General features: G+C 51.6%; 3 protein-coding genes across 3 annotated transcripts in view; 2 read left to right on the forward strand and 1 right to left on the reverse strand.

Annotated features, from left to right (window-relative positions):
- VOLCADRAFT_91812 (uncharacterized protein) overlaps positions 1 to 2,618 on the forward strand; it is a gene marked incomplete at both ends in the record, with an annotated part of 9,760 nt that extends 7,142 nt beyond the window's left edge. Inside the window, 4 exons of the mRNA XM_002951245.1 lie at positions 370 to 540; positions 1,161 to 1,262; positions 1,711 to 1,801; positions 2,455 to 2,618. Coding sequence (XP_002951291.1) covers positions 370 to 540; positions 1,161 to 1,262; positions 1,711 to 1,801; positions 2,455 to 2,618 — 528 coding nt within the window. The remainder of the gene's footprint in view (positions 1 to 369; positions 541 to 1,160; positions 1,263 to 1,710; positions 1,802 to 2,454) is intronic.
- Positions 2,619 to 2,775: 157 nt separating this feature from the next.
- VOLCADRAFT_91813 (uncharacterized protein) lies at positions 2,776 to 3,186 on the reverse strand (the record flags this gene model as incomplete). The annotated part of the gene is made up of 1 exon (XM_002951341.1): positions 2,776 to 3,186. The coding sequence occupies one exon, from the start codon at positions 3,184 to 3,186 to the stop codon at positions 2,776 to 2,778; it is 411 nt and encodes a 136-aa protein (XP_002951387.1).
- Positions 3,187 to 3,644: 458 nt separating this feature from the next.
- Positions 3,645 to 6,734, forward strand: VOLCADRAFT_91814 (uncharacterized protein; the record flags this gene model as incomplete). The annotated part of the gene is made up of 5 exons (XM_002951246.1): positions 3,645 to 3,994; positions 4,419 to 4,488; positions 5,411 to 5,549; positions 6,258 to 6,339; positions 6,683 to 6,734. 5 exons carry the CDS (start codon positions 3,645 to 3,647, stop codon positions 6,732 to 6,734), a joined length of 693 nt encoding a protein of 230 aa, XP_002951292.1.
- Between the last annotated feature and the right edge of the window lie 5,554 nt (positions 6,735 to 12,288).

The raw sequence follows: 12,288 nt of genomic DNA on the forward strand, positions 1-12,288 counted from the left end.
TCCTATCCCCTTCCCATCCCCTTTCCCATCCCCTTCCCATCCCCTTCCTATCCCCTTCCTATCCCCTTCCCATCCCCTTCCTATCCCCTTCCTATCCCCTTCCTATCCCCTTCCTATCCCCTTCCCATCCCCTTGCTCTCCCCTTCCCATCCCCTCCCCTCCCCATCCCCATCCCCTTGCTCTCCCCTTCCCATCCCCTCCCCTCCCCATCCCATTCCCTTCCCCTCCCCTTCTCCTTCCCCTCCCCTCCCTGTCCCTTGTGCGTGTCTGACGTCCTGCGCTGCCCGGGTATTACCCCGCCTGGCGACTTCGCGTCCCTGTGCGCACGTCGTTGGCCGCCCGTGACCTGGACACGTACGTACGTCGCAGAACTGCGTTGCGTCCAAGCAGAGCGCAAACACCTGCGTAGACATTACCGACGTGCGAATGGCAGCAGCGGGTTTGCCAGTGCTGTCAGCCACCAACCAGACCATCAGGCTGCTCGTGATTGTCCTGTCACTAAATGCCACATCTAGCTGCGGCGCTCAACGCGGAGCTTCGGTAAGTAACCTTCTTGGCACAGATGGCAGGTGGCGCAACGCGAGTAGTGGCGTGTAGTGAGTAGTGATCAGTGAGTAGTGACGTGTAGTGGCGCAACGCGAGTACTGCAATGCTGCACATTCTGCAGTTACAGTTGGAAGTACGTCAAGTAGGAAGATATTTATAAAAAAGAATCGGGTTCATGGGGATAAAGGAACTCGAGAATTCCCAAGAGACCGTGTTTTATTTTTTCTCTCTGTTCATTTGCACGTCCATGTGGTGAGTAGATTAGCTTGTGGAGTTGCAACGTCATTAAATTCCATACGTTGCTACGTGTGTGTGTGTGTTACATGGTTGGGGGGGCGTGACCCCATACCTGTAAGACTACCCATACGAGCCGAAGTACGAAGTACGAATACGTAGTTGCGTGGCTGGGGGAAGGCTGGCAGCTGTTCATCTGCGTGCCGATGAACACCCGACGCCGGAGGTTTATAGATCAGTTTTGAGTGAGTGTGCGTTGCTTGGACACGGCCAAGCGCTTCTGGAACCTACCTGTCAACCCAGACATCTCAGACATCCCAGCCCGTGGAAATGCCACCTGTGGCTAATCTTTCTGCTGCTGCGACCGCTGGAACCCGCAGGTGGAAGATGTCCGGAACGCGTTCCTCAGCCCTGGTGGCTACGCGGATTTCCTGGGAAACTGCAGCTACGGCAAGATGGTGCTGGACAGACAGGCGCTGACGGTGGGGGTTGGGGTCGCGCGTGTTTTGGTGTTTTGACTTTTGTATAACTAGTAACTAGTAGGCTGGTAGTACGCTACTAGGCTAGAAAACATAGGCTAGTAATGGCTGCCGGCGGCATCCGAGCAGAGATGAAACGTAATCCTTGCTTCGCGAGTAGTGCTAGCTAACCTAAACAGCAATCAGCAATCTTGTACCGGTACATGCGCATTTTGATATGAACCTAAATCGCAAAGACAAGTACCGTACTGCCAAGCTCTCTAGGTACACATGTAGCTAGTCCGTTTGCTTCTCAGGTGTGCCTGATAACTGAAAAGCTGACTTAGCCAGCTATCTCGGACTGTTTACGTGCAATTTGAGAGCTTTCTCAGTTGTTACCGGTATGCGCTGTATGGCTGCTGATGGCTGCGATTCTCCCGCCGCTCTTTCTCTGACTCTTTGACACCATCAGGTTGTACCTCAGACCGGACTCTGCTCGCAACTGATTATGTCCTGCAATGTGGATTACATTTCCACGGTATCGCGGCGAAGAATCCCTAAAGGTATGTCAAGCTGGCGGACAGAGGCGGACCAACGGCTATAGCGAGTCGTTTGCGTATAATACTGTTAATTGCTTGGTTATGATCTAGGACGAACACAGTCATCTAGTATTCATTTGATCTGCGAGCATTTGTTGTATTTCTTATCTGGGAAGAGTTTTATAACATTTGCTGCTGCTGCTGCTGCCGAGACCCGATGCTCAGTATTCCCACACCAGTCACTCCGGGAAACCCTCGGTTCCGTATTCGCAGATTAGTCCATAAAATGAGGACTTGGGTCTGCAAAGTCGGGCCAAGTTTACGGAAGCCAAGTTTACGTGTAAAATATGGTAGAGAAAATGGCGTATACAAGACATCGCAATACCTAGTAATTACTGTACAAATTTAGATATCATTAGAAACTGCCATGGTAATAATGTTAAGCAAGTTCGGGGGATGCCATTTAAGCATGGAACAGTAGGACCCTGGCTTCCGTAAACTGAAGGCATGGTATAAATGGACCCTCTACTAGTTTATTTGCCGCTGTGTAGAAACGCAAGTATGCATCATTGGTGATTTACAGTGCCCCACCATATATACCTAACCCACAGCGCCCTGCCCTGCCGCAACCTGCCGTACCCTGCCGTACCCTGCCTGTTAACCTATCACGCACGCAGCGGCTATGAATGTTCCAAGCCCCGTGTATACTCACCTGGCCTACGTGCTGCCGAACGGTACTCTCCAAGCTTGCCAATGGTCGGGCTTGTCGGAACTTCCAGGAAAACAGAGCTGGTTCGCAGATCACCCACAGGTGATGACGATTGCGCGCGTGGCGGGCTAAAGTACGACATCATTATACATCCTGAGGTCTTGAGGGTTCAGCTGTTGTCTTTTGTCCGGCGGGGCATGCTCAGCGGCGTACGGTTTATTAGCAGACCTGTAGTAGCTATGTACTAAATAGGGTTTTAGGGGTTTAGGGGTTTAGGCACACGTTTCTTCTACAAGGACGCGCTAAGGCGCTCTGCCAGCCCCTTGCTGGCTGCCTCCCCGACACCCGGGCGAGGTGCGATTTGGGGAGACGTCGCTGGGGGACGCCACCCCTTCTCGGGGAGCCTTGAAATGCTCCCCGTGTAACAACCCGCAGGAAGTCTCCCCAATCGAAGCAAAACTGAGTCCCAAACGTGAGCAATGGATTTGTTATTGAAGTCCCTGAACGAAGATGGGTAGAAAGAAATGTCTTCCATGTTGCAGTACACTGTGATGTACCTCTGCCATGCCTGAGTTGTAACCTTTGCAAAATTTAAATGCATAACTATACCTCGTACATAGTTGTTCTGTAAGAAAGCGTAGCCAATGTGAAACCCGATGGCGGTAGTCAAGGATATCTGTGGGAAGTTCTCTAGGTTCATAAAATCTTTGATATCGTTATTAGATAAGCAATTTAATGGCCAGAAGTACGAGGGCGGCAAGGTTGTTGAACCCGGGAAGCTGCCTCAGCTGGCGATTTTCAAAGTTGGCCAGGGCAAATCGCCCTGGTTCAACAACCTTGCCGCCCTCGTCCTTCTGGCCATTAAATTGCTTATTTAATAACGATATCAAAGATTTTATGAGCCTAGAGAACTTCCCACAGATATCCTTGACTACCGCCATCGGGTTTCACATTGGCTACGCTTTCTTACAGAACAACTATGTACGAGTTATAGTTATGCATTTAGATTTTGCAAAGGTTACAACTCACACACCACACTGCTGTTGGCGCTTTTCCCAAAATTTCTTTTCCTTTATCACCGTCCCGTTACAGCAGCGGTAACAGAAAGGATCATTAATGGTGCATGTATAGCACACAACCCATCCACATAACCTGCGCATGCGTATCCTTCTAACCAATGTCGTACGCAATGTCGTACGGACCTCCCTCCAGGGCGTTTACGACAAGGGCACGGTAATGCAGGCGCTGCTGAACAACGCTGGACTGTACCCGGCATGGAGAGATGGCTTGGCGTACAATGACCTTTCCACTGCCATGGGGTTCGGCAGGAGCTGCCCCTCCGCTCCCGAGCTGCTTCGTCTGGACTGGGCTTCCCCCCTGGCGCTGCTCAACTCGGCACGGTTCGCATCGCGAGTTTACAGAAGCTACACGCTGCCGGCAACCTACCTCGGGCCTACCGGCGTCATGATCAAGATCCAACCAGACTGGCTCGGCAGTGCTTACACCAAGTAAGATCGTAAAGCCAATGCCGTGCGTCTGTATAATGTTTTTCATTATCGTCTGTATCGATCGTCGATCGTGCCCTGGCATGTACCGTATATACCAGGGCACGATCGACGATCGATACAGACGGTGGCCGTCCATCCTAGTATTATACCACAGGGGTGCGATCTACAGACAATCAAAACATTTACAGACGTCAGTGGAAATTTTGATCACCTAAAGGCGACACCCTCGTATATTAGGCAAGTAGGGACCGTCACTACCTAAACTTTACTGACGCAGACGTCACTAATTGCTGCCGTCGTCGCGGCTGTTCCGAGAAAGCTCTCCGGCGTGTTCGTTGAAACTAGGCATAATATCAACCATATTTTACTGGATTTTCCATGTATAATTGCTGTACAATCGCCTGGGCGGGTGCGACACGCACAGGAACATATACCTGGCACTGCGCGTCAAGGCTGCGGGCGACAGCGATCTCGCAGCGGAATTCAACGGAAAGGTGAGAGATGCAGTCCTTCAAGGTGTTCTTACGCTGATCGTTGCTATGCGGCTTTTTTTATTATTTGGTACCTTTCTCCAGGGTTGATTGGGGACAATCGTTAACTCGTCCAGCTCGCGAGCAGCTTCTTCGTCCATTAAGGCAGCATGGGATGCATGGCACGATCTATGCACGACCATATGCTATACCATGAATCTATCTGTATACGATCGATTTCTCCGTCTTACTTATATCCTCATCATACCATAAGCTGTCCCTGTATCAACGTTACTGACGCTGACATAGCTAAAGCTGATGGCTCGCGCCGCGTCTGCGTGCGGTGTCTCTATACGTCCGCAACGAAGTCATTAGAGGAAGGAGCTATGGCAAGGCCATACATAGTGAGCCTGCTTGTCGGAAGCGGTACTAGTAGCTGGCCAGTAGCTGGCCATGGGGTAATTTCCCTCGTAATTACCAGCATGCACTGCGAGCATGCACACCGAGCTAGCTAGATTAGACTAGCCACTGAGTGGAGCGCAATCATTGTTTATCCCCCCCCAAAAAAATGGGGAAATGCCTTTAGGCAAGCAGTGCATGCGGAGTCCTTGATCGTTGAATGGAGCCTCCATACGGCACATTACGGCGATTTAGCAAAGCGCCGGAACCCGCTCGTGTCGGTCGGTATAACTGAAGTCGCCATTTACTTACTCACTAGGGTTGAACATGAGTGTCGTACGGTGACTTTCCAACATATAGGTGGCGGGGATTATGCCCCAATGACCATGCCACACTCACACTCACACACAAACATACACACTCACACACAAACATACATACATACACACACAAACATACATACATACACACACACTTTCTCTCTCGCGCGAGCGCGTCGGAAATATGCTCTGCTTCGCCTCCATCTATACGCTAATCGATTCCACAGCTGAACGTTCACGAGGCCGACAAGGACGTGGACAATGACGTCATGCGAATTGGTGACCCCAGGATCTCATTCGTTAGAGCAGTGGATCCGGGAAGCTCTGTGCTGCTCTTCAACTACAGACTACATATCCTGACCGGAGGTACGAACGAATGTACGGCACCAGGCCTGAGCCAGTGCATATTTAACTGCGTACACCTGCATACTGTAGTAGTAGTAGCTTTAGATAGTACGGCACACATGTCGTCCATAAGCTGGTACTCTTTAAGGTACTCAAGTCAACATTTTTATTAGCGACCATGTCAGTGGCCAGCAGCTACTGCAAATACACGTCATACTTAAGTTCGTCCCCAAGGGCTTTTAGATCTATGCAGGGAGAATGAAGATGACCTCGTACCGCGTACCCGCATCAATACCAATACAACGTCCATGGCCCCCCTGGCTTTTACGGACACACACCCGCACTTGTGTGCGGAACTTGTAACTTATAACTCTATGCAGCAGCCCGCACACGACAAGCTGCCACAGACGTCACGTGTTTGTGCAAGTATGTGCAGCGTTAATAACGATGTTTGCTGCGGATGTATGTATGTATGTATGTCCGGCCTTGCGTATCGATGCCAGCTCAATCCGTCAGCAGCGCAATTCCCCACCTGCGTGCACGAGAACCTTCTTCAGCTTGTACGGCAGACCACGCGCTTCCCTAAATCGATTCCCCACCTGCCTCCGTACAAGTCCAGCATTGGTTACATATTTTTGTGTCCATTGCCCAGTAGTACTTTTGTGTCTGTTGCCCTGGCCCTCTGCTGTATGCATGTGTGGGAATGTATGCATACGTATACTACTGCAGATTTGGTGCAGGGCAACACCATGGTAATCAAGATCTGCCGCTTCTTTAGTGCCGGGCCTAACGAGTGCGTCGAGGGCACATCGTAAGTCTTGTTGTATATCCATACGCACATTGCGATGTTGTGGCATTGGCGCGTTGTGAAGGGACATCGCGATAAGGGAGCTATCGCGCATGTGCTTGTGTGGATCTGTGGGTGTAGTAGCTGGCCGCTGAAAAGGCCTCTCGAGATGCTGGTGGTCGCGCTTCGCGCGTATTTGTAGAGCCGTACTGTGTACCAGCTACTACAGTGGGTGCGTACGGACATGGCCGGGGTTGGGATGGGGCTGCAAGTACAGCGCCTGTACTTAGTAGGGGGTTGTTGCTCCGAGGTACCTGCAGCAGTTGCACGGTTCCACCTTGTTACTGTGGTGCTTTTTCCCACACAGGCTTCCAAGCATTAACAGGTTACATGGAGAGATAGATGCGCATTGGGATTGAGGGTTCACTGCTGAGCTCATCGCGGGCGATAACGGAGTGTCGCTTGAGCTATGTTGCATTTAAACTACACGCCCGTACATTATTTAAGTATAAATTATTTAAGTATAAACTACTTAGTTATTAATGGGATCGGCGGGCCGACAGAAGGAAGCAACCGTGCTTACTAAGGCACAGGCGATGTGTGGCGGGAGTCAGCTGTGCGAAATTCCAAACAGACTTAAGAGTCAAACATTGGCTTATTTGGTATTGTTTCAGGCCGCCTCCTTCGCCACCAACGCCGCCATCGCCGCCGCCACCTGGCCCGATGCCGCCGCCGTCGCCAAGCCCCCCACCACCGTCGCCACCGCCGTCGCCTCCAAGCCCAGCGCCACGTCCACCGCCGCCGTCGCCCCGATTGCCGCCATCCCCGAGGCCCCCACCAAAATCACCGCCGCCAAGGTCACCGCCGCCATCGCCACCTTCCAAGCCGCCACCAAGTCCCACTAGGTCATCGCCGAATGCCAGGCCGCCGCCGCCGCCTCGCCGCCTCATCTCCTTGTAGAATCTATCTTTCTCTTTGTACCTAAAAAACCCTGCAGGGTTACCTAAACCCTGACGCCGCCGTCCTTTATCTATCTGTTCTATCTATCTATTTATCTATCTGTTCACCTTGGGCTCAATAACCAGACGCCACCATCACTAGCAGCTCTGCTGGCGATGGATGCGACAGAATGAGACAGGCAAGTGAGACAACACGGCAAGGTTTTTCACCTGAGGGCGTTCTGTCTGGCAGGAGCAAAGTGCGTTGGTAAACTTTTGTTATGTTATGGAAACCTGTGCCCATGTGGATGTACCTGTATCGGGCGGGGGCTTTATCACAAAGCTTCATCATCCATGCTCATATCGGTATTGAGAGGCATAGAACCATCGTGGATGGCCGTACGCATGCCGTCCACGCAATAATTATCGGCTGGCTTTCCTGCTCCTGCCGGCTTGCCTTCCTGTCTGCTGGTGGGTTAGCCGCATAAGCTGAAATCCGAAAGCACATGTATACTAACAGGATGGGGTCTAACTTTTGCACTCGAAGACAGGTGCAGTTGTATGGGCGCGCTTTCCTATGGTACTACTGTATGGGGGACCGCTTCCCTGCTATATTTGTTGTGTGATGTCGGTTATTTTTCAAGGTTTTTAATTTTTGGGAGTTCGTACAATGAAGGAACAATGCAACGGTTATCAGCAGTCATCGACAGTTCTCGTTTTGGGCGTTGTGCGCAACGAGTATAGCTGGATGGCGTTGTGATAACGGATGGCTCGCACGCCAACACACGCCACCGAGCGAGGCTGCAAGCGATAGCCGGTGGCAGTGGCAAGCGGATGGCTGCTGTACGTCTATCTTCATTCTATGTCCTCAGCTGGTGTAGGGCCCGATGCTGATGACGAGCATGAATCATTTTTATTTTTATGGAACGATTATTGCAATCCTTCCTTTCCCGCCCACCCGAGCGGCAGGCAGGTGTACATATTTCAGGAGGTGGTGTACATATGTCTATGTTTAGGTCAGTAGCTGGTAAGGGTTCTCTGTCCATGCATGATTTCCATGCGTTTCAAACAGCATGTTTATAAACTTGCGTGGCATTAATTCTTGCAAAACGATGGCAATTCATAGCCTGGGTGGTGTAGCATACATGTGGCTTGAGTTCTGCTTTTTACGGTATTGTTAGCTTTCCACGCATATGTACATAATATGCTCACAGCTGTATATATTTGCGGACTGCTGACTGACTGGCTGGATGAGTAGAGCGAGTCCAGCCTAAGCAAAGTATTATTTATCTTCCGTAGATTACACCCTGGTAAAGCGGTACAATAGATGGGGGTAGTCCTTATCTAATTTACCAGGTCACGATGTACATATAGAGACGATGCAAAGTGTGCAGACGAGGGGGGTGGCCAAGCAGCTGGTGCTCGGTAAGGTCTGGTGGCTGGCTGCCCATACTGCAGTGCTACTAGGGTTTTTCGTTTTCGAGACTGCTTATCCAGTTTATCAAAGTTTCCAGTTTCCAGCAGGCTTTTTTGTTTTGCGGCTGCCGGCGCCTGCTGGCCTACCCTCGGCTGTAGGTCGGCCTGCTTTATTCTTGTGTTGATGCATCCAGCCTGTTTATTCGTACATTCATATATGTGCAGCCGAAGTGTGCAAACAAGCGTGCGTGCGTGCTTAGCTAGCTAGCTAGCTAACTATAGTTTATTGATTGCTGTCCCGCCCACGTCTCTACCTACCTGTCGGTATGCCTTGGAAAGGTCGACTAGCTACCAATCAAAGGGATGTGCGTTCGTTTGGTTATAAGTGATTCGGCAGAGGGGATTGATCGATTGGAATGAAGCGCAAAATGATTTTTGAACCTCATCTGCCGTGTAATCACTGAATTATTGAGGTTCTGCTGCGGGAGTGAGCATGTATATAGGATTTGGCACTATTGGTAACGCGCGACCATTGCCCCCGGAAGATCCCGGAATCTTCCTATCAGGGTCGAGAAACCAACTTCCAATGGTGGAAGGTATTGCGCCCCTAGTTGATGGACGATGGTGACCTGTATTAAAGTTGACCTGCGAGCTGATCAGGAATGGAGCTGAGCCGCTGTTGAAACGGCAGATTCCGTTGGATGCCGGTGGTGGGTGCGGAACCTGAGCAATCCATTGTGAAGATGACTAGGGTGACGGTGCCCCAGAATATAGGGGAGGGCAGGGTTTCGCCTGGTAGCGGCCACGGCTGAAGATATGGACCCCCTGTCCCACACATCATTATATATCTATCCACTGCCCTTTCCACGATCAAGTTTGTTGTTTGATGACTGAAGGATTTGTGAGTAAGCGTGTCGTACCTGAAGCCCGGCAGATGAGCTGTTCATTGTCTTCAAGCTAATTAATTAGAAGCTACTTTTGCAGTTTCCTGCACGTCGCGATTCAAGCAAAGTGTGCCTCCAGGCCCGGCGGCGGCTGTAATAAGCTGTCTGGGTTTGCCTCCACAGCGCTGGGGGCAGCGGGTCACCCACAAGGCAGCAGTGCCCAGCACCAAATTTTGGGGGTGGAGGAGGTAGTCTCGACATCACGGAGCGGTGGCATGCAGATGCCATATCCCGGAGCAGCTACAATCCGGCTGATATCCGCAGGTAGATCGCTTCCGCCGAGCCGGGGCCCCGCGGTCGTTCGTCAGGGGCCACGGTTGGATGTGTGTGTGTGTGTGAGAGAGGAGGAGGTAGGCAGATAGCGTCCGGACCCAGGGCTGGAGGCCGCCATCTGCCCTCCTCGTGCCCCCCGGTACCACCCGTGGTTCCTGCAGCTCCACCTGTCCCTGACACCCACCCAACGCCTTAGGTAGCCCTAGGGCGGCTATGATGAATCGTATGGTCCATACAGCATGCCGGACCTGCATGTGCTGATGTATGTACGTGTGTGTATGTATGCATGTATGTATGTTTGTAATGTAATGTAATGTTACAGAGTGGGAGGCTTCTGGGCCGCTTTATCACATTGTCACTTCTACGATTTATCACCTTATAGCACTACCACACTGTCTTCGCCATACGAACTGTAAGTCCAAGGCGGCGGATCCAGCCTTCAGGGACCCCTCCTCACCCATTCACCCGAACATCCGAAGAGACGGAGGGTTCGACAATCGCCACCAATCCAGCGTGCGAATCTGATCCATTGAATGTGACATCTCTGCAACTAGCCATAATCTCGCGCCCCCAACTATTTCGGGGGTCTCCCCGGGAATCGAACCCAGGACCTTAAACCGCTAATTGCATGTTTGTATGCATGTAAGTATATGTGTGTATGAATGTAAGTATGTACGCTACATGGCTTTGGATGTCGCCATCCGCCTCAATTCTCGAAAAACATTATCAGTAGCTAGTCCCACACTAAACCACAGTGTCCACGCATTGGTAAGAGCCCTACCTGGCGATGGAAGCGAAACGTTTCCCCCACTATTCCCTTATCCCCTCGCCGGCAACATTGGCCACCTCGCACTGGCTTGGCACAAATGCGGCGCAAAACAATGTGTTATATCACTACTTCAGAAAAGTACCGATCGGCGGGTGCAGATCCCGTGCTGATGCACGCCCGCCAGGATACTACAAAATGGCATAAGCAGCACACGACAGGAAACGATCGGTTAGTAATGTTTTCCTTCATGCTTCTGCCCCTTGGTAATACAGCATAACCATTCCAGAAAACAAAACCGCATGCGATGTCATTTGTTTTGACGTCATGAATGAGGCCAGCAATTACAAGTCGTGACAGCTACAAGTAAACCGCAACTGATTTAACAGACTCGCAGATAACGCACACATGCCTTCACTGTCTTTTTATCCAGGACAACTGCTGTTGTTGTGGGGGATGCATCAGCTGTGCTGCTGTGCAGGCCTCAATAGCTGCCGTGCAGGACGTACGGCCGAGTGTAAGCTAAACGCATATATTTCTTATTGCCACCCATCTTACGCCAGTACAGCGTGCAGAGCTGCATTGTACAGCATGCCCAAGAGTTCACCGTCGCGTTAATCCAGCAGGGATACCCAATTCCTGCCTCTCACCTAGTTCAAATGCTCGTTTGACGAGCCTCCCACAGCCACGGAGTGCTGCTGTTGTCAAGTGCTGTATGTACTACTTGGTTAGGCAAGCATTGGGGTTGCCAAGCGTTGGTACGTGTTCGCACTGGTGCGGTGCGTGGGGCCAGGTGGTGACTACATATGTATGTACGGTTATAATGCGGGCTATGCGAAGCTTGAGCCGGGTTAGCTAAGGTGTAGGGCCTTACGGCCGTTTTAAGTGGTACGACTTGAGGCCGGCGATCCGTGTCCTCAGGATCGTCTTTTGCATAAATAGCGCGTGTTGCAGGTTTTCTGTATCTTGTTTTTGTTGTTCAGCACGCGCTGTTCATAAACTAACGAGCCCGCACGATCAGGATGACCCCTCTGCGAGTGCTCTAACTCCTGCCACTCAGGAATTGCCCGAAAATTATGCAAAACCAGATTATCCACCGTCATGGTTCCCGGCAAATTGTGCAGAACATAGTCGGGAAACGGAAACCGCGACCCGGCTGGAGAGCGCTGCACTTGAGGCGACGCAAAATCCTCCGTCAGCGCGCGCAAATCGTATTCCGGACCCGAGGTCGCACCTTGACTATTTAGGCGCGCGCGGACCCCGGCCAGGTCTTGTTGCATCTGGAGTAACATTGCAGCGATGTCCGGCCCAGCAACCGCCGCACCAGGCATAGTTGCCGCTCTCGGTACCGCGCTGGGCGCCATTCCGCCTCCTAGCGGCGTAGCGCCGCCACCCAGCAGACCTTGCATATATGGGGAAGGGGGCTGGGAACCATATTGGCCCGGCATCATGGCGCCAGCAACGCCGCAGAAAACGACAAAAACCGCTAAAACGGCTTGGACGGATACTGCTACGGTTGCCATGATCTTCAAGACGATGACGACGGAGCGATAATGGTGCTCCTTCAATCAGGGCACTCTACCCGATGGGTCTTGTTTTTGTTGTTCAGCACCCGCTGAACAACGAGGCAGGTCCC

The sequence above is a fragment of the Volvox carteri genome (assembly GCF_000143455.1).
Source record: "Volvox carteri f. nagariensis unplaced genomic scaffold VOLCAscaffold_23, whole genome shotgun sequence".
NCBI classification, from domain to species: Eukaryota; Viridiplantae; Chlorophyta; class Chlorophyceae; order Chlamydomonadales; family Volvocaceae; genus Volvox; species Volvox carteri.